This window comes from Pelophylax lessonae (assembly GCF_965119305.1).
Source record: "Pelophylax lessonae genome assembly, chromosome: 7".
NCBI classification, from domain to species: domain Eukaryota; kingdom Metazoa; phylum Chordata; class Amphibia; order Anura; family Ranidae; genus Pelophylax; species Pelophylax lessonae.
The window spans coordinates 77,201,282-77,225,607 of record NC_138774.1 but is presented as its reverse complement, the minus strand read 5'-3'; the positions used below and the strand labels follow the sequence as shown (position 1 = coordinate 77,225,607).

The 24,326-nt window shown below is 41.5% G+C and overlaps 1 protein-coding gene across 1 annotated transcript in view; it reads right to left on the bottom strand.

Annotated features, from left to right (window-relative positions):
• The window catches only part of RYR1 (ryanodine receptor 1), a 359,853-nt gene that overhangs the window by 222,242 nt on the left and 113,285 nt on the right, over positions 1-24,326 (bottom strand). Inside the window, exons 8-17 of the mRNA XM_082264106.1 lie at positions 23,604-23,700; positions 23,440-23,514; positions 22,000-22,156; positions 18,349-18,513; positions 17,822-17,943; positions 17,469-17,655; positions 17,200-17,335; positions 13,024-13,119; positions 11,297-11,415; positions 8,155-8,288 (exon numbers count right to left, since the gene is read on the bottom strand). Coding sequence (XP_082120232.1) covers positions 8,155-8,288; positions 11,297-11,415; positions 13,024-13,119; positions 17,200-17,335; positions 17,469-17,655; positions 17,822-17,943; positions 18,349-18,513; positions 22,000-22,156; positions 23,440-23,514; positions 23,604-23,700 — 1,288 coding nt within the window. The remainder of the gene's footprint in view (positions 1-8,154; positions 8,289-11,296; positions 11,416-13,023; positions 13,120-17,199; positions 17,336-17,468; positions 17,656-17,821; positions 17,944-18,348; positions 18,514-21,999; positions 22,157-23,439; positions 23,515-23,603; positions 23,701-24,326) is intronic.

Here is a 24,326-nt window from a genome sequence, read left to right as displayed (position 1 = left end):
GCCGGATAATGGCAAGCAAAGGGCAGCATCTGGCCCCAGGGCCACAGTTTGGAGACCACTGCCTTAGTGAAACGAAACAAAACAAATAAGACTGCACAGACAATAGAAGCTGCAGGCAATGTGGAGCAATTCACCTTCAAATTTCACAGCAGAAGCAGTTAAAGAGGTTGCAAACCCCACATTTTATTTTTTTTTTTTTACAACCTGCAAGAGAAACACATAATGAGCTAGTATGCATCGCATACTAGCTCATTATGAAATACTTACCTCAGAACGAGCCCCCGCCGTGCTGCGCGCTTACCTCTATGACGGGCGACATGTCCAGTCGCCCGTCTTCCGGGATCCCGGCATCCGGCCATCTGATTGGCCGGAGCCGCGGTGACGTCACTCCCACGCACGCGTGCGGGAGCCGACGGTCATGGCACAGGACTCTGAAGGAATGGCACCAGCGGCCGTTCCTTCAGGGCGCATGCGCCAGTGATGTGACTGGCTGCATGTAAGGTAAACATCTCCTAAACGGTACATGTTTAAGAGATATTTACAGTACCTATAGGTAAGCCTTATCATAGGCTTACCTATAGGTAAAAGTGTCAGAGGTGGGTTTACTTCCTCTTTAAGCTGTTCAACTTGATCTTTTAGAGGTGTTTTTTTCTTTTTGTATTCTTCTGAACACAGTTATATTGTAGACAATGTGTCCTTGCACATTGTAACACAAATGCTAGCCATACACTAGCCGAAAGATCGTTCGAAAATCTGTCATTTGGTCCGATCGTTCGTTTTTCGTCCAGTTAATGGGCACAAATAGAAAATCATTTTTAAATTTTCAGAGCTGAAAAATCGAAGGAACGGTTTTGAAAATCCGGCCGACTAAACGATAAACGAAAGATAAATTGAAAGGTTAATGTGTTTCTCGGCTGACCTGTTTGCACTAGGCATATGTGACAAACTGAACGAAAAACTGATTCATTTTTGTCCATTGAACGATTTATCACTCGAAATTCGGTCATTACATGATGGCACGATCATCTGCTCTCACGGCCGATTTTTTGTTTTTCGAAAATGAGTATTCCCGATATTTCGGCTAGTGTATGGCCAGCTTTAGATTCCTATGTCACAGCAACCCTCAAGGGGCATACAAACCCGCATTTGGAGAGGAGCTTACGAGCAAAATGTACGCACATGGGAGCATGAATGCATATTAATGCATGTAAATGCATCTTAGTTACTAGAATATGTGAACTTCCTAGCCAACAGAATACGTTTACATGCATATGCTTCTAAACGCATGTACAGGTGCATGTGATTACATGCCAAAACAAGCATTTTCTTTTTTAACGCTGGATTTTTCTGCCAGCTCCTGACAGAAAGTTCCATCTTATATAAGAGTATTTTAATACACCTATGTGCATGAGGCTTTCAATTAACTTAGCTCACCCTTCTCCCTTTCCTAGCAGCGACTCTAATCTTAAACTCTAATCTTCCCTTAAACACAAAATAGGAGCTCCTGGAAGGGGAGCATGGTGAGCTGAGCTGCTGAAAGAATGACTTGAAGGACTTTGGTTTTTCTGATGTGGATAAATTGCTCCACAGTGCCCGCAGTGACAGAGGTTAGTGAGAGCTTGTTTTAAAGCTGAACTCCAGGATTCCACAAATTTCCGATTTTCAAATTCTTTCATAGTTACAGTTAGTTAGTTACATAATTAGTCAGGTTGAAAAAAGACACAAGTCCATCTAGCTCAACCAATAAAAAACAAAAAAGAAAACACAACCATACAATCCCATATATACAATCCTATACCCACAGTCGATACAGAGGAAGGCAACAAAACCCCAGCAAAGCATGATCCAGTTTGCTACAGCAGGGGAACAAATTCCTTCCTGATCCCCCCAGAGGCAATCGGATATTCCCTGGATCAACTTTACCTATAAATATTAGTACCCATTTATATTATGTACACCAAGGAAAGAATCCAGCCACTTTTTAAATAATAATTTATAATTATATTTGTGTGAGACTTGTGATCCTCCTCTTCCCATTGGCCTCTACAAAGCCCCATCTTTTTCTTTGATTTAATATATGTACAGGGGTATGGGCCATCTATCACAGTAATTTGTATATAAACTTAAAGTTGAAATCAATATATCATACTTTTTTGTAATCCTTCATTTTTGGGACCCTGTGATGTCATTGTGCTAGACAGAAAAATCCCGCCTTCCACGCTGAGAGGAAGACTTTCTGTGCATTGCCACACATCACATTCGTGAGAGTATAAAGAACTACACTTCCCATGGTTCAGTGGAAGAAGTAGGAAGTCATGGGAGGATGTGCAGGAGGAGTTGATGCTGTGCGGAGGAGGGGGTGGGGGGCTGAACTGATGTAGGAGATGAGTTTTTAGCTATGAGTGGAGGTGGAGTTAAAAGATGAACAGGGCTGGGTTTGAACTGAGGGCAGAGCTGTGTTGAGATGCTCATGAGTGGAAGGTACAGACCGGGAATCTGACACTCCCAAGACCCGCCACTCCCTAGACCCTTCCTTTACACTGGCACAGAGCTACAATGGGAAAGTTATAAGACCGGTGACTGTGGGGATAGAGGGAACAGCAGCCACCGGTGTTACAGAATGGAAATTACAGGGAAGGAAGCCTGCAATTTAAATAATGCACATTAATTTTCTCTTAAACTACAGTCTGAGAAAATAAATCGAGTACATGTCCACTCAAGGTAGGAGAGTACCAACAGCAACACAGAAAAATGTTTCTGCCCGAAGTTCAGCTTTAAGGCTTACTAACTGCTTGTTAGGAATTATATAAATATTGCTTGTTGTTATATACAGTACATATATTTATGTAACATATAAATACTTAAATGTCCAGAGATTGGTCATAATTCCATTTTAGGTAGACACAATTGGCCTATGGCTGCAATATAGGGCACCTCCTTAAAATACATCTGTTCCAACGCATTTTTCCTTTGAACCACAACTGTATTTAGACATGATACAGTCCTAATGGTGATGCCCTATACTACACACATTGCTCCTTTTTATGGGATTATTTCAGAAAAACCTACTGCTAGAATGTGCTTATGGAGCAGCAGAGCATCTGCTCTATAAGTAGAACTACACTGCTCAAAAAAATGAAAGGAACACTTTTTAATCAGAGTACAGCATCAAGTCAATTAAACTCCTAGGGTGTTGATCTGGTAATTTAAGTAGCAGAGGGGGTTGTTAATCAGTTTCAGCTGCTTTGGTGGTAATGAAATTAACAACAGGTACACTAGATGGGCAACAATGAGACAACCCCCCAAAACGGGAATGGTTTTACAGGTGGAGGCCACTGAATTTTTTTTCCCATACTCATTTTTTCTGACTGTTTGTCACTAGTTTTGCATTTGGCTAGGGTCAGTGTCACTACTGATAGCATGAGGTGATACCTGGACCCTATAGAGGTTGCACAGGCAGTCCAACTCCTCCAGGATGGCACATCAATACGTGCCATTGCCAGAAGGTTTGCTGTGTCTCCCAACACAGTCTCAAGAGTATGGAAAAGATTCCAGGAGACAAGCAGTAACTCTAGGAGAGCTGGACCGGGCCGTAGAAGGTCCTTAATCCATCAACAGGACTGGTGTCTGTTCCTTAGTGCCATGAGGAAAAGGATGAGCACTACCGGAGCCCTACAAAATGACCTCCAGTAGGCCACTGATGTGAATGTCTCTAACCAAACAATCAGAAACAGACTTCATGAGGGTGGCCTTCCACCTGACGTCCTCTAGTGGGCCCTGTGCTTACTGCCCGGCACCGTAGACCTCGATTGACATTTGCCATTAAACACCAGAATTGGCAGGTCTGTCACTGGTGCTCTGTGCTTTTCAGAGAGGAGAGCAGGTTCATCCTGAGCACATGTGACAGATGTGAAAGGGTCTGGAGAAGCCGTAGAGAGCGTTATGCTGCCTGTAAAATTGTTCAGCGCGACCGATATGGTGGTGGGTCAGTGATGGTCTGGGGAGGCATATCCATGGAGGGACGTAGAGACCTCTACAGGCTAGACAATGGCACCCTGACTGCCATTAGGAATCTGGATGAAATCCTTGGACCCATTGTCAAACCCTACACTGGAGCAGTGGGTCCTGGGATCCGCCTGGTGCACGACAATGCCCGGCCTTATGTGGCGAGAGTATGCAGCCAGTTCCTGGAGGATGAAGGAATTGATACATTAAATGGACTCCATGCTCGCCTGACATAAATCCAAAAGAACACCTCTGGGACATTATGTTTTGGTCTATCCGACACCACCAGGTTGCACCTCAGTCTGTTTAGGAGCTCAAAGATGCCTTGGTCCAGATCTGGGAGGAAATACCCCAGGACACCATCCGTGGTCTCATTAGAAGCATGCCCCAACGTTGTTAGGCATGCATACAAGGACGTGGGGGCCATTACAAACTATTGAGTGCCATTTTGAGTTACTGCAATGACATTTCAGCAAAATGGTCTAGCCTGCTGCTTAATTTTTTCACATTTATTTTTAGTAGCGTCTTTGGTTCAGCCCTCTGTAGGTTGATCACTTTAATTTCCATCAAACAATGTGACATCCTTTTGTTTCTAACACATTACCCAGTCCATATCAGTATAGATATCCAGCATGATATTTTTCCCTATTGAGATCTGATGCGTTTTCAAAGTGTTCCTTTAATTTTTTTGAGCAATGTATATTTCCAAATACAAATCAGGAAACAAAAGAAAGACAAGATAGTTTAGGTCTCTTCATGTTTGGCACTTTTGAGGGGAAGTGGAGCGTGTACCTGGTTTTGACAGGTACTCATTCCCACTTCCAGGTAGATTTGCAGATCGGCGATATACTACATTTCCAGCGCCCCCCCCCCCGCTGCCTTCTGGGATACACAGAGTTCCCAGAAGATGGCGGGACTATTCAGAAAGTGCAGCACGACTCGCGCATGCGCAGTAGGAAGCAAGGCTTCACACTTCCTGTTTCCCTTATAACAGATGCCGATGCCTGCACCTGAAGCAGATTGATGAATTGGCTAGGGGTGTCGACATCGCGCGATCCCTGGACAGGTACAGTATCTAACAAAAGTGAATACACCCCTCACATTTTTGTAAATATTTTATTATACCTTTCATGTGACAACACTGAAGAAATGGTACTTTGCTACAATGTAAAGTAGTGAGTGTACAGCTTGTATAACAGTGTAAACTTGCTGTCCCCTCAAAATAACTCAACAAACAGCCATTAATCTCTAAACCGCTGGCAACAACAGTGAGTACACCCCTAAGTGAAAATGTCCACATTGGGCCCAATTAGCCCATTTTCCTCCCGGTGTCATGTAACTCGCTAGTGTTACAAGGTCTCAGGTGTGAATGGGGAGCAGGTGTGTTAAATTTGGTGTTATCGCTCTCACTCTCTCATGCTGGTCACTGGAAGTTCAACATGGCACCTCATGGCAAAGAACTCTCTGAAGATCTGAAAAAAAGAATTGTTGCTCTACATAAAGATGGCCTAGGCTATAAGAAGAGTGCCAACACCCTGAAACTGAGCTGCAGCACAGTGGCCAAGACCATACAGTGGTTTAATAGGACAGGTTCCACTCAGAATAGGCCTCGCCTGAGTGCACGTGCTCAGCGTCATATCCAGAGGTTGTCTTTGGGAAAGAGACACATGAGTGCTGCCAGCATTGCCGCAGAGGTTGAAGGGGTGGGGGTCTTTCTATCAGTGCTCAGACCATACGCCGCGTACTGAATCAAATTGGTCTGCATGGCTATCGTCCCAGAAGGAAGCTCTTCTAAAGATGATGCACAAGAAAGCCTGCAAACAGTTTTCTGAAGACAAGCAGAATAAGGACATGGATTACTGGAATTATGTCCTGTGGTCTGATGAGACCAAGATAAACTTATTTAGTTCAGATGGTGTCAAGCGTGTGTGGTGGCAACCAGGTGAGGAGTACAAAGACAAGTGTGTCTTGCCTACAGTCAAGCATGGTGGTGGGAGTGTCATGGTCTGGGGCTGCATGAGTGCTGCCAGTACTGGGGAGCTACAGATCTTTGAGGGAATCATGAATGCCAACATGTACTGTGACATACTGAAGCAGAGCACGATCCCCTCCCTTCGGAGACTGGGCCGACCCCAAACACACCTCCAAGACGACCATTGCCTTAAGCTGAGGGTAAAGGTGATGGATTGGCCAAGCATGTTTGCAGACCTAAACCCTATTGAGCATCTGTGGGGCATCCTCAAATGGAAGGTGGAGGAGCGCAAGGTCTCTAACATCCACCAGCTCCATGATATCGTCATGGAGGGGTGGAAAAGGACTCCAGTGGCAACCTGTGAATCTCTAGTAAACTCAATGCCCAAGAGGGTTAAGGCAGTGCTGGAAAATAATGGTGGCCACACAAAATATTGACACTTTGGGCCCAATTTGGACATTATAACTTAGGGGTGTACTCACTTTTGTTGCCAGCGGTTCAGCCATTAATGGCTGTGTGTTGAGTTATTTTGAGGGGACAGAAAATTTACACAGTTATACAAGCTGTACACTCACTACTTTACATTGTAGCAAAGTGTAATTTCTTCAGTGTTGTCACATGAAAAGATATAATAAAATATTTACAAAATTGTGAGGGGTGTACTAACTTTTGTGAGATACTGTAAGTGTCCTTATATTAAAAGATAGCAGTTACAGTGTTTGTAGCTGCTGACTTTAATTTTTTTTTTTTTGTTTACAGAGTGGAACCCCTCCTTAAGCTAAAAAAGCATTGTGACCCCTCTCAACAGGCCCTGTATATTTTCCCACTACAGTCCTCTTTCTAAATGTAGCCACAAATACCAAAAGGTTCTTAAAATTTGTAAGTGTTGCGGTTTAGTGCTGCTCCCCTTATCCTGCACTCCTAGGTACTAGGCCAGGGGTCCCCAAATTTTCTAGACAAAGGGCCAGTTTACTGTCCTTCAGACTTTGAGGAGGGGGGGGGGGTGGGAGTTGATAATGCCTCAGGGTTCATGGTCAGTGGAGGAAATAATTACATAGCACCCCTGTGGTTAGGTGGAGTAGGAATAGTTCCCAATAATTGGTAAAGGTGGGAGGAATAGTGCCTCCATCATTGATGTCAGCTGGGGGAATAGTGTGTCATTGTTGGTGTCAGTGGGAGGAAAAGTGCCCCTTTGTTGGTGCCAATAGGAGGGTTAGTGCCCCATCATTGGTGGCAGTGGGAGGAATAGTGCCCCATCTTTGGTGTAAGTGGGAGGAATAGTGCCCCATCTTTGTTGTAAGTGGGAGGAATAGTGCCCCATCTTTGTTGTAAGAGAAAGAATTTATGCTCCATCATTGTTATCAGTTGGAGGAATAATACCCCGTTGTTGATGTCAGAGAGAGGAATAGTGTCCCATTGTTGGTGTCAATAGGAAGGTTAGTGCCCCATTATTGGTGCCAGTGGGAGGAATAGTGCCCCATCATTGGTGCCAGTGGGAGGAATAGTGCCCCACCTTTGGTGTCAGAGGAAGAATTTATGTCTCATTGATGGTGTCAATGGGAGGGTTAATGCCCCATCATTGGTGTGAGTGTGAGGAATAGTGCCAAATCTTTGGTGTGAGAGGAATAGTGCCCCATCGTTGGTGTAAGAGGAAGAATTTATGCTAAATCATTGATGTCAGTTGGAGGAATAATACCCAGTTGATGTCAGATAGAGGAGTAGTGTCCCAAGCACCAGAAAAAGGCAAACAAAGGGCCGCATTCAGCCTGCAGGCCGCAGTTTGGAGACCACTGCGCTAGGCCATCTTGGTAAATACAGCTCTTTTTCCAATTTCCCTCATCCTTCTTTGCAAAGCAAACATCAATTTATTTAGGACCACTGCCTCCTATTTAGCTATTCCACTTCTCCTAACCTAAATGTTGCCGGGGAGAAATGGAAAAGATGGCTTTTCTGTGTGGAATGAGATAGGCTTTAAAATTAAATCCACAGGGATATAGAGGTCTTTCCTAAAATAAACAATACACAGTATCTGTTTTTATAGACTTAAACATCCATTTTTTTTTGGCAAGTGAAGAATGTAAAAAAAAATGTTACAGCTTGCATGATTACTGATTGTAAATACGATACTTGAAAGCAGCAGGTCTATATCTTTCTAAAAGCCAGAGAAAAGTAATCACCTGGTGACATAGTTGACCATTCTGGTCTGGAGAAGGAGATCTCTTCGTGGTAGCAGGTTCTCCGTAATAAGATTCTGATTGGATCTTACAGCTACCCCATTACATACACAGAGAGAACAGAGGACATCCAGAACCTGAGGGAAATAAAAAAAAAAGTGTTGGTTGATGCAAAATGTAACAAAAAGCTGCATCCCAACCAATCATTGTATTATTCGTTTTTAGCAGTTTCATTAGAAGAGTATGTGACATTTGTGCAGATTGAAGAGCTGTAAAAGTGCCTCTGGAGGTGGTGGTACGTAGCATCTCATACAAAGCACAATGTGCATTCATTCTCACTGATGACCTTTTAGTAGAGTAACCACAACTTTGTTGATCCTCATGCTGTTTTAAACAACTCCAGCAGAGAAACAAATAATTGAAACACAAATGAGCACGTTAGGGAACAGACTATGATCAGTGTTAGAAGCCACTGGAGATTGGGATGTGTATATAATAATTAATCAGGTTGACTTTTATTTATATATATCTAAAAAAAAATTTGGGTGAGTAATCCTTGGCGGTGGAGGGCACTGGGTGCAGAATTTTTACATTTAAAGAGGTTTTGCATTCAACACATTGCACTTTACGGTGGACTGGAAAACTGTGGACTTTTTTTTTTTTATTTTATTTTAATTTATTATGGACACTTTTATTGCACAAATTATGTGATGAAAGCTTTGATTAATATTTGATTATTTGCATTCCTATATGAATTTCACTTCATACACTACAGTGGATATAAAAAACTCTACACACCCCTGTTAAAATGTAAGGTTTCTGTGATGTAAAAAAAAATGAAACGAAGATAAATCATTTCAGAACTTTTTCCACCTCTAATGTGGCCTATAAACTGTACATCTCAATTAAAAAAAAAAAAACTAAAATTCTTTTAGGGGGGGGGGGGGGGGAGTAAAAATAAAAAACTAAAAAAAGGTTTTTGCATACGTGTGCACACCCTCTTAGAACTGGGAATGTAGTTGTGTTCAGAATTAAGCAATCGCACATTCAAACTCATGTTACATAGGAGTCAGTACACACCTGCCATCATTTAAAGTGCATCTGATTAACCCCAAATAAAGTTCAGCTGTTCTAGTAGGTCTTTCCTAACATTTTCCTAGTCGCATCCTGCAGCAAAAGCAATGGTTCAGAGAGCTTCCAAAGCATCAGAGGGTTCTCATTGTTAAAAGGTATCAGTCAGGAGAAGAGTAAAAAGGATTTCCAAGGCACAGTGGAACACAGTGAGGACAGTCCTCATCAAGTGGAGAAAATATGGCACAACAGTGACATTACCAAGAACTGGACGTCCCTCCAAAATTGAGGCAAAGACGAGAAGAATGCTGATCAGGGAGGATGCCAAGAGGCCTACAGCAACATTAAAGTGGCTGCAAGAATATCTGGCAAGTACTGGCTGTGTGGTACATGTGACAACAATCTCCTGTATTCTGTCTGGGCTATGCGGTAGAGTGGCAAGACGGAAGCCTTTTCTTACGAAGAAAAACATCCAAGCCTGGCTAAATTTTGCAAAAACACATCTGAAGTCTCCCAAAATCATGTTGGAAAATGTGTTATGGCCTGATGAAACCAAGGTTGAACTTTTTGGCTATAATTCCAAAATATTTGTTTGGCACAAAAACAACACTGCACATCACTAAAAGAACACCATACCCATAGTGAAGCATGGTGGCGGCAGCATCATACTTTGAGGCTGTTTATCTTTAAGTGGAACAGGGGCCTTAATCAAGGTAGATGGAATTATTAACAGTTCCAAATACCAGTCAATATTGGCACAAAACCTTCAGACTTCTGCTAGAAAGCTGAACATGAAGAGGAACTTCATCTCTCAGCTTGACAACGACCGAAAGCATACATCCAAATCAACAAAGGAATGGCTTCACCAGAAGATGATTAAAGTTTTGGAATGGCCAGCCAAAGCCTAGACCTGAATCCGATTTGTGGGGTGATCTGAAGAGAAGTGTGCACAGGAGTCTAACAGATTTGGAGGGTTTTTACAAAGAAGAGTGGGAAAATATTGCCAAGTCAAGATGAGCCATGCTGAAAGATTCATACCCAAAAAGACTTGAGTGCTGTGATGAAATCAAAAGGTGCTTCAACAAAGTATTAGTTTACGGGTGTGCACACTTATACAACCATATTATTCTTTTTTTTTCCTTTTACTTCCCTCCACCTAAAAGATTTCAGTTTGTTGTTCAACTGAGTTGTACAGTTTATAGGTCACATTAAAGGTGGACAAAGTTCTGAAATGCTTTATCTTTGTCTCATTTTTTTACATCACAGAAACTCAACATTTTAACAGGGGTGTGTAGACTTTTTATATCCACTGTATGGACAACTTTGCTGCATGAATTCTGTGATCATTTTACTACGCATTTTTGATATACTGCATCTATTTATTTATTGATTTTTCACATATGGATTTCACTTCATAATATTTATCATGTGGATTTGAGCATTTTTTAGTACTGGAATATAATGATGCAATTTTAGTTTTTAAGGTGACTCTACACTTTCCTGTTCTATTGGAGAACTTTTTAGCGCGGTTACAAATTGTATTTGATTTATTGTGCCCTAGTGGTTATAAGTGACTGCTGTATTCATTTAATTTTAATACCTGTGACACAGACTACTTTGCTATCTTATACCATCAGTGGAGGTTATAGGCCCACAACATTTGTAGGCCTACAACCTTTGATGGATATATGCCATAATTCTTGATATACATTACTGATAACCTTTTAGTATAGTAGACTCACTGAATTTTGTTGATCTTTGCGCTGTTTTAAGTAAACCCAATACAGAAACTAATAACTGAAAACTAAATGAGCAAGTGCAGGACTGGACTTCCAGTCAGTGGAGCCTGTAGGCCCACAAACTTAAATGGGCCAAAAAAAATACCCCCTTGTTTTTCTGATTTTACTGGTTCTTATCCGGCTTAGAATATAGTAACAATATGCAAATAAGCTATATAAGATAGCTGTATTTTTACAAATCATAGGAAAAAATGCGTGGCCAATTATTACCCCCACCTACTGTGTCTAATGGTAAATTGGCCCTAAGTAGGTGACTTTCCTGATCCCCGACTTACCTTATGATTTCGTCCATGTTTATCAAGCAGAGAAATAATTGATTTGATGTGATTTTCCTTTATAATATTCAGAACTTCAGGACTTTCAATCAATACACAGTACAAAACTTCCAAAATGCCTGAAACAAAAAGATTGGGATAAAACACAGAAACTCCACGTGCAATTATTCTAAAGATTGATTCTGCATCACCAATGAATTTTAGTCAATTTTAAAAAGTAAACTGAAACTGTATTCAATATTTTTCTAGATCTGTGTGTCAAAGTAAGCAAAGTAATGCTGTAGCTGTTGATATGTATTCACTATGTGTACATTGTGGCAGCCATATTTAATAATTCCATAAAAAAAAATAATAATTCCATATTCAAGCTCAACTTTACGCTCAGTAGTGCTACACAATGCTTGTCCCTCATTGTTCTTCTCCAATGGAACAGTTGAAGTTTACCAGCCATGTCTGACTCACTGAAAACAATGTAATAATTAACTAGGTAACCAGATAACTGAACTTGACCAACTATTGTATTCTGCCTGGCCATACACCATTAGTAATACTGCAACTATTTCAGTTTGTCCAAGAATTATGTTATTAACCCTTTAAAAAACTAGGAAACACATTTAAAAATTATACCCTGGTTCACATGCCACGAGGTGCCTTCCTGTGTGCTGTGGATGCTTTACAACAGGGGTGCTCAACCTATTAAAGAACGAGGGCCACCTAAGTGATTTGGTAACTAGTCGCGGGCCACAATAAAATTAAATGGTTATGAATTTTTTATTTTTTTAATTTGAAAAGCATAATATACATTTTCCTCCTGCAGTCTCAGAATGCCGGCGAAAGTGAGAGGAGGTGAAGCTGGATTTCAGCGGTCGCAGGAGGAAAATGGAGAGGATCCATTCCTGTATATTCTGCCCCCCAACTCCTCCTGTCCAAGTCTAAAACAAAATGTGGCAGGAGGGCTGTACAGACCCTCTGGAGCATGGGGCAGGCTCACCATTGCGACCCCTGACACTGCACCATTGGTTAGGGGTGTGTGGTAAAAACAAATGTCAACAATGGGGCTTTACCGCCCCCCAAAGTACACACGTAAACAACCCCTTACTGTCCTCAGCCCACTATAAGGCTGCTTTCACACTGATGCACTGTGGTTTACCTGCACTGCAGGTGAAGCACAGTGCACCTGTGAGATAGCTGTGCTTTGCCACAGACTTCTATGATATCTTGCGGGTGTGGTGCACTTTCTAAAAGCACAGCAAAGCTCCTGCATTTAGCAGTTTTCGTGTGCTTTCAGAAAGCACCAAACCCACATATAAAATAGAAGTGCACTTCCCTGGTTTGAGGTCGAGGGCCACATCAAAGGGCTCCACGGGCCATGGATTGAGCACCCCTGCTTCAAAATGTTCCAAGCCTTTATTCATGCTATTCTCAGCTCACTGTGTGTCACATTTGACTTAATTTATGTGTTTGACATCTCAACTATCCATATTGACCTTCGGTAGGCAATAGATTCTTCTTTTCAGTCTCCAGTTGATAATACAATTGGATACTATATACTACACATACCTTAGATAGATATCTTGATAAATTAGTTATACAAACTTATTACTGATAAAAAACAGAAAATCAACTACACATCTGCTTTTCTACTCTAACAGGTTGGATACATGGCCAAAAACGGAGTAGTTTTACATAAGTAATAGTATGCTATATGGCGAGTCTTTATCCCTCACCTGAAGAAGCTTCCAGCCGATCCAGTTTGCTTACAACCCAGTCCAAGTTGTTGGAGAACAATGCGCAATTGGATCGATTACCCCTTATTAGAGACGCTGAAAGATAAAACGCTCAATGTAAATTGAACAGATATTTATCTAGAACAGACATACAGCAAATTATTGCTCATACTGGTGGTGAACTCAGCCTTTTATGATCAAAGTCTAAGCAAGGTGTGCAAAAGTTGACAAGAACATCTCAAAAGGTCCTTGCAGTGCAGCAGTATGACAGTAGACATGTGGAACAGACTTCTGGCCAGTCATAATTGGTCTGTTATGCATTGTACCTGTAGCACCCCATTAGGCTACTAGTGGTCAAATTGAGTTTTTGTCCTCCCTGTAGTCGGGGAGAACAACAATTGTTTGGTTATGTCTGCTCTTGGGCTCTACTGTTGTGGGCTTGGTTACTTCTCTCTGTATGACAGGGAGCTGGGACATAGTGGGTGAAAGAACACAGATCCCAGTCTGCATTTCGATTCTTCTCCAGCCAATCCCTAGTCAGGGTTATAAGTGACCAGAAGGGGGCTGAAGGGGTATAAATAGGCTGTACTCCAGAGCTGAGGTCTCTTGTTCCTGGGGGATTAAGACCAAGCCAGAGATCTGTGGTATCTCCGGTAAATCCACCTGCAACTGCAAGAATATTTATTGGATCCTGGCTACTGTTTGGCTGGGAGACCGCTGTTCTATTCTCCGTATGCATTTGCAGAAAGCTTCCTAAGGATCCAGGACACAGGCAATTGTATTACAGAAACTGACTGATAATGCAGGTGGCTACACAGTATTAAGGACACAATGAGTACCAGCCTTCTGGACTTCTTTTAGGAGATTTACTTTGTTACCAATACCCTCAGCATTGTATTCCTGTTGAGGAGTTTCGGTTTAGTTCCACGTTTTTCTACAGGTCAAAAGGGGATACATTCACCTGAAATATTATTTCAGCATTAGTGTCCTCTACTACTAGTTTGAAGTCCAATGGAATATCCCTAGGCTCACCCTAACCCTATCCAAGTTCATACCCAAAAATAAAAAACAAAAAAAGACATGCATAGTTTGTTTTCTGGCTCTAGTGTTTGGAAAATACTGTGTGCTTGGCTGAAGTGTGCCTATCAGTGAATGGAACCTGGGATCAAACAGCCAGACCATTTACGGATCTGCGCTACATAGCATTTTAATTTCATCAATGCTTTTATCATCGCTCCATTATCGATCAAACCAACATTTAAATATTAAGTAAACTTTACAGTTGAGGTAAATCCAGATTTATTTATTTATCTATATTAGTGAAGTACACACAGAACAATACTGACCAACCAGTACTGTAAACCTTCCCTTTGTTGTTACTGATAGATGTTGCACATAGTTTATTACAGCAGAACTAAACTCACTGATTTAACTGCTTCCCAAAAGAATTCGAGCCATGTTGTGCAAGATAAAGCAGGGCTGAACAAAAAAAAACTCACAGCTCAGGAGGAGCTGCTGTACTAACTATGCAATGTTAGTACAGCGATCTCCCCTGCTGTGCTATTGTGTTCTGACAGGGAGACAGCTCCTCGCCAGAACACTCTCGTCAGAGCACTGATTAGGAGCTGATCGGCAGACCTTTTTAGGTCTTGCCACTTCGACAGAAGCCGGCCAAACAGGTTGCTTCTGTTGGAACAAGCTGCAGCACACACGGGTGGAATGTCAGCGGCGGAGAAAGAGGCTAATAAGGCAAATGTTTTGGCTGTAAAGGATAAGAGGATTTAGTTCTGCTTTAATACTACCAGTAGAACATTGTTTTTTTTATAATACATTTTTATATCAAAACTTTAACTTGGGTATTAAGGATCTTTAGTAAATGTGCACAAATACAGGTCTACATAGATATTATTATTAATATACAGGATTTATATTAGATATGATATGACAAGTAAGATGCGGACAAACTTTAGTGGCCTGCACAAAACCCTGACTTTAATTCTTTTAAACACCTTTGAGATTACTGATTACAAGCCTGTTTTTTTTTTTCATTCAAAATCAGTACCGGGACCTTATAAATGTTCGTTTTGCCTAATATACACATATTTCTACAGTTACACTTCAAAATCCTATGAAAACCCTTCCCAGAAGAGTGGAGGTGGATATAACCCCAAGAGAGAAGGCCAACTTTAAACTAATACCCATGGTTTTGGAATGGGATGTCCAAGAATCTCATATAGGTGTGAATGGTCAGGTGTCCACAAACTTTTAGCCATATAGTGCAGATAGATAAAACATTTCCATCTGGAAGCTTGGGGCTAAATTGAACATGTGCCTAAACTATACTCCCCTAGATGTGAGCATCCAGAATTTCATTTCCCTACAGGCATTAGATGGCAAGTGAATAGGTAGGGAGTAACCTTGAAAAGATTACCTATAACGCTTGCTCAATATAAAGTGCAATTTCTTAGATACAAAGTATAAATTGTAGACCTATAATTCTAAAAAAACGTAATAATGGTGCTTATATTAAAGTGTATAGATCAGTGCAAAAACGAGTGAATAGATTGGTATAATATACAAAAATACTCATTCAATAGGTTACACACTGTAAAAATTGTAAAAATGTATAAAAAATTGGTGTATAAAAATCAAATATATAATATATCAAGAAAAACATTTTTCAGTTCATACGCAGTGCATGAGATATGTGAATAATCTCATAAATGTTCCACACAGTTCATAAACAAATGTGACTTTTTGTGACAAAAGTTCAAACGGATTAGATAACTTTGTGCAGTGCAAAAGTGCAGGTGCTCAGTGCCAGGCTCTCCAACCGGATACTGGTGTCACTTTAGATTTCCTCCGTGGCTAATTGTAAAATTGCTCACTCACCAGACCAAGTGAGTCTTATATGCCATATGGCATTAAGACCACATAAGCTTTTAGATGACCCCCAGGGTCGGGATGGATTCCCTCTGTCTTCACCTTCAGAGGTGAAGACGTCAGCCAATGACGAAACGCGTTAAGTTGAACGCACGTCGTGACGTCACATGAGCTGTGTGGAAGGCAACCGGTAGTACCGCTCTCCGCTCCACAAGCTCTGTATGTGATGGCGTTTTACACCTTTTACTTGTCCCTTTTTTCCTGTAACTGGATTTTGTGTGCAATAAATATACTTTTAACGTTACTGCACTATTTGGAGCTTCCCTTTCTTACAACATATCCGGCCGAAGGAGGGCAGCAGAGGAGTGACAGCACTGGAGTAAGGAGGTAGCATCCACCCGGAGGGAATCCATCCCATCCCTGGGGGTCATCTAAAAGCTTATGTGGTCTTAATGCCATATGGCATATAAGACTCACTTGGTCTGGTGAGTGAGCAATTTTACTATTAGCCACTGTGGAAATCTAAAGTGACACCAGTATCCAAGTTGGAGAGCCTGGCACTGAGCACCTGCACTTTTGCACTGCATAAAGTTATCTAATCCGTTTGAACTTTTGTCACAAAAAGTTACATTTGTTTATGAACTGTGTGGAACATTTATGAGATTATTAACATATCTCATGCACTGCGGCACTGCGTATGAACTGAAAATTTGTTTTCTTGAAATATTTTTTTTCGTACACCAACTTTTTATACATTTTTACATTTTTTACAGTGTAACCTATTGAATGAGTATTTTTGTATATTATACCAATCTATTCACTCATTTTTGCACTGATCTTAATACATTTTGATATAAGCACCATTATTAAGATTTTTTTAGAATTATAGGTCTACAATTTATACTTTGTATCTAAGAAATCGCACTTTATATTGAGCAAGCGCTATAGGTAATCCTTTCAAGGTTACTCCCTACCTATTCACTAGCACGTTACTATAGCTGCTTTCCACCCCTTTTAGCACTAATTTTTGAGTTATAGCTTCCCTTTTTATAGGGTGGTTCAATGGCCTGGGGGATATACCACTAGTATATCAGTTTTTGCATTAGATGGCAAGCCCAAAATCCAAAGCATTCTCCAGAAGACCCAAGTGTCCTGGTTGTTAAGAGCCTAGCAATCCAAGTGTATCTGTTCTTCAAAAGCCAGGGAATTACTATTTGTGCTGAATGGAAAAGGACTTACTGAAAGCATTTGTACAGTAAGGTAAATCTCCCATCTAGAGGTAATGGTACATACCAAGCAATTCATATAGCAAGTTCACAATCTCTTTCCAGGATTCAGCTGCTTCTTCACCAGCAAACTCTGCAAAGTGGGCAGCTGTGCTATAGATATTCAGTCGGTCTATACAGTCCAAGACTTGAGAAATTATTCCCTGAAGAGGGATAAGGAAAAATTCCAGATATAGGTTATACAAATAAATATTAGATCACAAATTGACCAAGTCATGAATAGAGAAAATTATAAATTAACATGGATTGATGAATGATTAAAATCTAGATGCTCACCTCTTCCTGGAAGAGGTTCTGACGATTTTTAAGAGACCGGAGCTTGGTCTGTTTTTCCTCATGTTGTAGCTCCTCCTCTGGGTGCTGGAAATAGCCAATTAAATCTTGCAGGGTTAAAACGACCATGTCTAAGGGTAGTGAGATTGGTTTTGAAGGCTTGTTCTTCCCAGTCAAGCTGTCCAGACCTCTGGATAATGAACAGAGAAACACCACTTAAGCCAACCTGGGAAATTCTGACCATAACCAAGAACACTTTCCTAATGCCTCCCATACTTGATGCTTCCCTTAGTTCTTCTTTAGTGTAGTAGCCATGCAAAATTAATAACACTTGGATTGACCCCTACTAGACTTACTTAATGAATATGTTGAAAAGACCAGCTGTACTGTAGATCATTCTGGCTGCCTGAGACTCCTCTCTTTGGGAGCGAGACAAAGACAATGCGTCATCCATATGACCTTCTTGATGCAAAATGGCCTACAAAAATCAACATAAACTTAACAAAGATATTTAGAATCATCGCTACTTAAGCAAACCTACTTAAAGTAAATGTGTACTGAGAGAAATATGGAGGCTGCCATTGCTGACCTTTTCTTTTGGAAATGCTAGCTGTTTGGCAAGTTTATTTCAATACTTTCTCAGCCCTCTATCCAAAATAAACATGCAGCAAGTGATCTCTTAAGTCAACTCAGAATGCCTGATCCACATATTTATCCTAGATAAGTGGCTCAAAAAGAATCACCACTACAACCAGATTGCTAGCATTTTCAGAAGGGAACTTAACATTTGTAGCTACTATATTTCCCTCAGCAAAGGTTTCCTTTAATAAGCCCTTATTAAAACAGCTAGTGAGACAAATGCATCCAGTTTCTTCATGCTCACCTTGCGCTTTAAAGGTCCCAGTCGAGCAACTTTGGAATCTGCAGCAGCATAGGTCAGCCAGAGACCACTATTCACGTGTTGGACGAAGCACATTGATTCGCCATATTTGATATCAGCTGGTCCCATTCCTTCTATATCTCTTTTAGGAGCAACATCCAACTTTTCCTGCAGTGTAAAAGATCTAAGAGTTAACATGTTCTAATGATGTTGTTCAAATAACCATTCAACAACAACGCAACCTTTGACATTTCGGAAGTTCATCCATATGTTGTCTGCTGCATTTTGATTTTAAATTAATCACAATTAAAATACACTTACTTTAATGTATTGTTTGTAACTCTCAAGCTAAAACACATGTAAACATAGCAGGGTTGATATTAATTTCCACTTCCATACTTCTGGTCTTTTGAGCCCAAGAGGCTTCAGGTAGTGTTTACATGTGTTTTAGCTTGTGAGTTACAAGCAATACATTAAGACCCCGTTCACACTGGGGCGACCTGTCAGGCGACCTGGTCGCCTGACAGGTCGCCGTAGGTCGCCTGCCATAGAGAAGCTGTGGACCCGTTCTAATAGGAGCGACACAAGTCGCTCCGACTTAGAAAAAGGGTCCGGAGCTTCTTTGGGGCGACCCGGAGCGACCTGCATTGACTTCAATGATATGAATTCCGTGCCGGCCGCTCTGAGGTCGCGGTGCGAGCTGCGCACCGCGACCTGTGAGGTCGCCCCGGCAAGTCGGATCGCTCATATGTGAACTGGCTTAGAGGTGTATTTTATTTGCTTTTAATCGCAAATAAAAAACAGGTTTACACTTTTGGAGGCTGCCTCCTGGGTTCTTCCCTTAAATTTTTGCATTGGAGGAGAGTTTTGGAAGAGGTGGAGATACAAGTCCTGCTGAGCCATTCCAGAGGTACTGCTGGAGGAGAGATACATCTTAAAGCACCAGTGGCTAAGTGGTTAGCAGCACTTTGGTTGCCGGTCCAAATCCCAACCACAGCACTACCTGCCTGGAGTTTGCATGTTCTCCCTTTGCCTGGGTGGGTGTACTCTGGTTTCCTCCCAGAATCCAAAAACATGCTGGTAGGTTAATTGACTCCTTTCTAAATTGACCCTAGTATGTATGAATGTGAGTTAGGGACCATAGATTGCAAGCTCTTACAGGGCAGGGACTAATGTGAATGCATAATCTATGTAAAGCGCTGCATAAATGGATGGCACTATATAAGTACCTGTAATAAGTTAAAAAAAAATAATAAAGCATCACTGACCCACTTACAATTTATACAGGGTCAAGGAGCTCCGGTGAGTGAAGTGTTCAAGAGAGGAGCACGGGTGATCACAGAAAGCAAGAGAAGACACAGAAATACACTTGCACTTTATTTAAGCACTTTTAATTTGCACAGAAACTTTTGCATAGGAAACATATACAGTATCTCACAAAAGTGAGTACACCCCTCACATTTTTGTAAATTTTTTTTATATATTTTCATGTGACAACACTGAAGAAATCGCACTTTGCTACAATGTAAGTAGTGAGTGTACAGCTTGTATAACAGTGTAAATTTGCTGTCCCCTCAAAATAACTCAACACACAGCCATTAATATCTAAACGGCTGGCAACAAAAGTGTATACACCCCGAAGTCAAAATGTCCAAATTGGGCCCAAAGTGTCAATATTTTATGTGGCCACCATTATTTTCCAGCACTGCCTTAACATTCTTGAGCATGGAGTTCACCAGAGCTACACAGGTTGCCACTGGAGTCCTCTTCCACTCCTCCATGAGAACATCATGTAGCTGGTTGATGTTAGAGACCTTGCGCTCCTTCACCTTCCATTTGAAGATGCCCCACAGATGCTCAATAGGGTTTAGGTCTGGAGACATGCGTGCCCATTCCATCACCTTTACCCTCAGCTTCTTTAGCAAGGCAGTGGTGATCTTGGAGGTGTGTTTGAGGTGGTTATCATGTTAGAATACTGCCCTGCGGCCCAGTCTCCGAAGGGAGGGGATCATGCTCTGCTTCAGTATGGCACAGTACATGCTGGTATTCATGGTTCCCTCAATAAACTGTAGCTCCCCCAGTGCCGGCAGCACTCATGCAGCCCCAGACCACGACACTCCCACCACCATGCTTGACTGTAGGCAAGACACACTTGTCTTTGTACTCCTCACCAGATTGCCGCCACACATGCTTGACACCGTCTGAACCAAATAAGTTATCTTGGTCTCATCAGACCACAGGACATGGTTCCAGCAATCCATGTCCCTAGTCTGCTTGTCTTCAGCAAACTGTTTGCAGGTTTTCTTGTGCATCATCTTTAGAAGAGGATGACAGTCATGCAGACCAATTTGATGCAGTGTGCGGCATATGGTCTGATCACTGACAGGCTGACCCCCCACCCCTTCAACCTCTGCTGCAATGCTGGCAGCACTCATATGTCTTTTTCCCAAAGACAGCCTCTGGATATGATGCTGAGCACGTGCATTCAACTTCTTTGGTTGACCATGGCGAGGCCTGTTCTGAGTGGAACCTGTCCTGTACCGCTGCATGGTCTTGGCCACCGTGCTGCAGCTCAGTTTCAGGGTCTTGCCAATCTTCTTATAGCCTAGGCCATCTTTATGTAGAGCAACAATTCTTTTTTTCAGATCCTTAAAGAGTTCTTTGCCATGAGGTGCCATGTTGATGAGCTTTAAGTGACCAGTATGAGAGAGTTAGAGCACCATATGTAACACACCTGCTCCCCATTTACACCTGAGACCTTGTAACACTAATGAGTCACATGACACCAGGGAGGGAAAATAGATAATTGACCCAATTTGGAAATTTTCACTTAGGGATGTACTCACTTTTGTTGCCAGCGGTTTAGACATTAATGGCTGTGTGTTGGGGTATTTTGAAGGGACAGCAAATTTACACTGTTATACAAGCTGTACACTCACTACTTTACATTGTAGCAAAGTGTCATTTCTTCAGTGTTGTCATGTGAAAAGATATAAGAAAATATTTACAAAAATGTGAGGAGTGTACTCACTTTTGTGGGATACTGTAGCACTTTATTGAATTCATTGTAAGATACTGCACTTTATTGGCCAAAGCACTTTATAAGGTTTGATTTCACATGATAACATTGTTAAAGCAATATTTGCATGTGAAAAATTATTGGGTAATAGGAAGATTTTAACACTAATTTAAGTGTGTGTGTGTGTGTGTGTGTGTGTGTAGGGGGGGGGTTCAGCACTGCTAGCGCCACACCAATATATTTTATCATGGAAAATAGAGAAGGAGAGAATATCAACATCTTGGTAAATTACCACTCCACCAAGCACTATTCACATTTAAATGATCCATCATCCATCATCCATAACCCCAAAGACATTTCAGAAGGAAAACACACATATATATATGAAAAAAAAAAACCCTTAAAACTCCCTCCATTAAATTAATGGTCAGAAAAATGTGAAAGAATTAAAAAATAATTGAAACGGTGTTGAGCTACTTCCAACCTCAGCATGTCATAACCGAGTAGAGCTTTGGAAGTTGTGCTGTCAATCAGCCAAGTCTACAAAAGGCACATACACACTATGCAGTAATATTTAATTTCTATATACAGTATAATAATAACATATAGTGCACTGGCTGAAAACTGCCATGTACCTTGGAAATCCGAAAGCAGAAGGTGGTGGCTTTTGTGTGAGCTTTCTCAGCGTCAAGCAGCACCAAGCCCTTCTCTTCCTCACGTGCTAAATATCGGCCAGTAGTCACATGACGCACACGGAATGGCATTCCCCATCTCATGTGGCTCCCACTCCAGCTGTAAAATAAGACAAAACCTATGCAGTAACTAAAAGCTCTGTTGATCCTAAACTTATATTTTAGTTTTTGGTAGATGCTGGAGAATTAAACTTTGTGACAATACCCTTTATCTCTCAGGGACTCTGTTTCATTTTAAATATACTTTAATATTATGGGGAATAAAAAAGGAGGAATTAGAATATGCAAAGGTGGGTGGAAACACCCTACACTTCAAGATGATCAGAAACAGTCTTTAATTATGGTGGGGAGATCTCCTTATTGGAGTTTCCAAGACATATAAATAGCCACAGGCTTACTTGACCCTCCAGGCTTCACTTGTAGCTAATATTTCACTTTTCGGTAGACTCACCCTTTAGAGTCGGTTCACACTAGCGCGACTTGTCAGGCGACTTGTCAGCCTGACAAGTCGCGCTCCCTCGCGGTCCATTGACCGCTACAGGACCCGTTCTAATAGGAGCGACACAAGTCGCTCTGACTTAGAAAAAGGGTCCTGTACTACTTCGGGGTGACCTCGGAGCGACTTGCATAGACTTCCATTATGTGAAGTCCCTGCAAGTCGCTCCGAAGTCGTGGTGCACGGGACTGCACAAGTCGCCCCCGAAGTAGTAAGGAGTCGTGTCGCCTCAGTGTGAACCGGCTCTTAAAGAGTTACAGGCAAAGTTCAATTATAAACAAACTTGTTGGATTTTCTTATGTATTCAAATATTTTTAATTATAGGGCTACAGCCTGAATCGGTATTGATACTGAAGTGGCATAAAATAAATGAAATTTTAAATCCGGTTTGAAGGGGTTGTGAAGTATTTAGGTGGGTTTACAGGTGAGAAAGGTTCCAGGGTTGGGTATCACCAGTGACTTAAGATGCACTGGTGGCCAAAATAGTAGTGTAATGGTAAAGAGGTTGCATAATGACTGCTGTCATCTCCCTATGCTGTGCAACCGTATAGCACAGCACAAGCACGTTGATTAGTAGTGATTATGTACTGCTTTACAAATCATTTTGCAGCTGAAACAAAGAATACATAAGAATTTCAGCTTTTCAAACAGTTTAATCAAGTATGTGACAGTAGCTACTCTTTTAAGTAACTCGACGAAGCATATCCTGCAGAAAACTGAATCTCAAACAACCCCAAGACACTGAGCTGAGAATATATTTATATCCATTGTCTTATACAATAATAGCAAAAAATGCATGCAGCTGTTTCTTTGTCGTACTATTAAGAATCCTGACCAACTAAAGTTAAAATGAGCTTACTCTCAGGTAATGGGAAAATGAATATTACCTAATTCTCAGGGGTTCCAGCCTCCACAATGAGCGTGCATGAGAGCAAACAGCCCCTCCTTCATAATGGGGAATCCTGAGGACAGCAGAGTCAGACAAGGAAGAGAATGGTTACGTACAATTCAAATTAAATCTGTTCCTAGTCACATGCAGGGCATGACTTACCTTCGTTGCTCCTCTCCTTGGTCGGTGGAGGAAATGGTCAAACATTCATCCATATGGCCATGGAACAATCGGAGGACATCTCCTCCAGTTACATATCCTGTAGAAATAGAATAATATTGTTTATGAGAACAACTCCACTAACAAATGCTTGCAAAAAATATACATCCAAAGCGATTGAAAGAAAAACTACAACCTTGTCTATATAAAAAAAGATGTACTGTTTATTTTATCATAGCTCTAACAGTCACACAGGTGGAATATTTTGAAGCAAGCCTAACTCCAGCTCAGTTTTCTTTAAACAAAGGGGCCAGTTTTGTTGTCCTTTCAACTTTAGAGAGGCTGAACTGTGGCCAGTGGGAGTAGAAAGTGTCCTGGAGTCAGTGGGAGTATACAATGCCCATCATTGATATCAATGGGAGTAATTGTGTCCTATCATTTGTGTCAGTGGGAAGAATAGTGCCCCATTGTTGGAGTCAGTGGAAGGAATAGTGTCCTATTGTTGGTGTCAGTGGGAGGAATAGTGCCCCATCGTTGGGGTCAGTAGAAGGAATAGTGCCCCATTGTTGGTGTCAGTGGGAGGAATAATTCCCTATTGTTTGTATCAATGGAAAGAATAGTGCCCCGTTGTTGGTATCATTGGGAGGAGTAGTGCCCCATCGTTGGTATCAATGGGAGGAGTAGTGCCCCATCCTTGGTATCAATGGGAGGAGTAGTGCCCCTTCA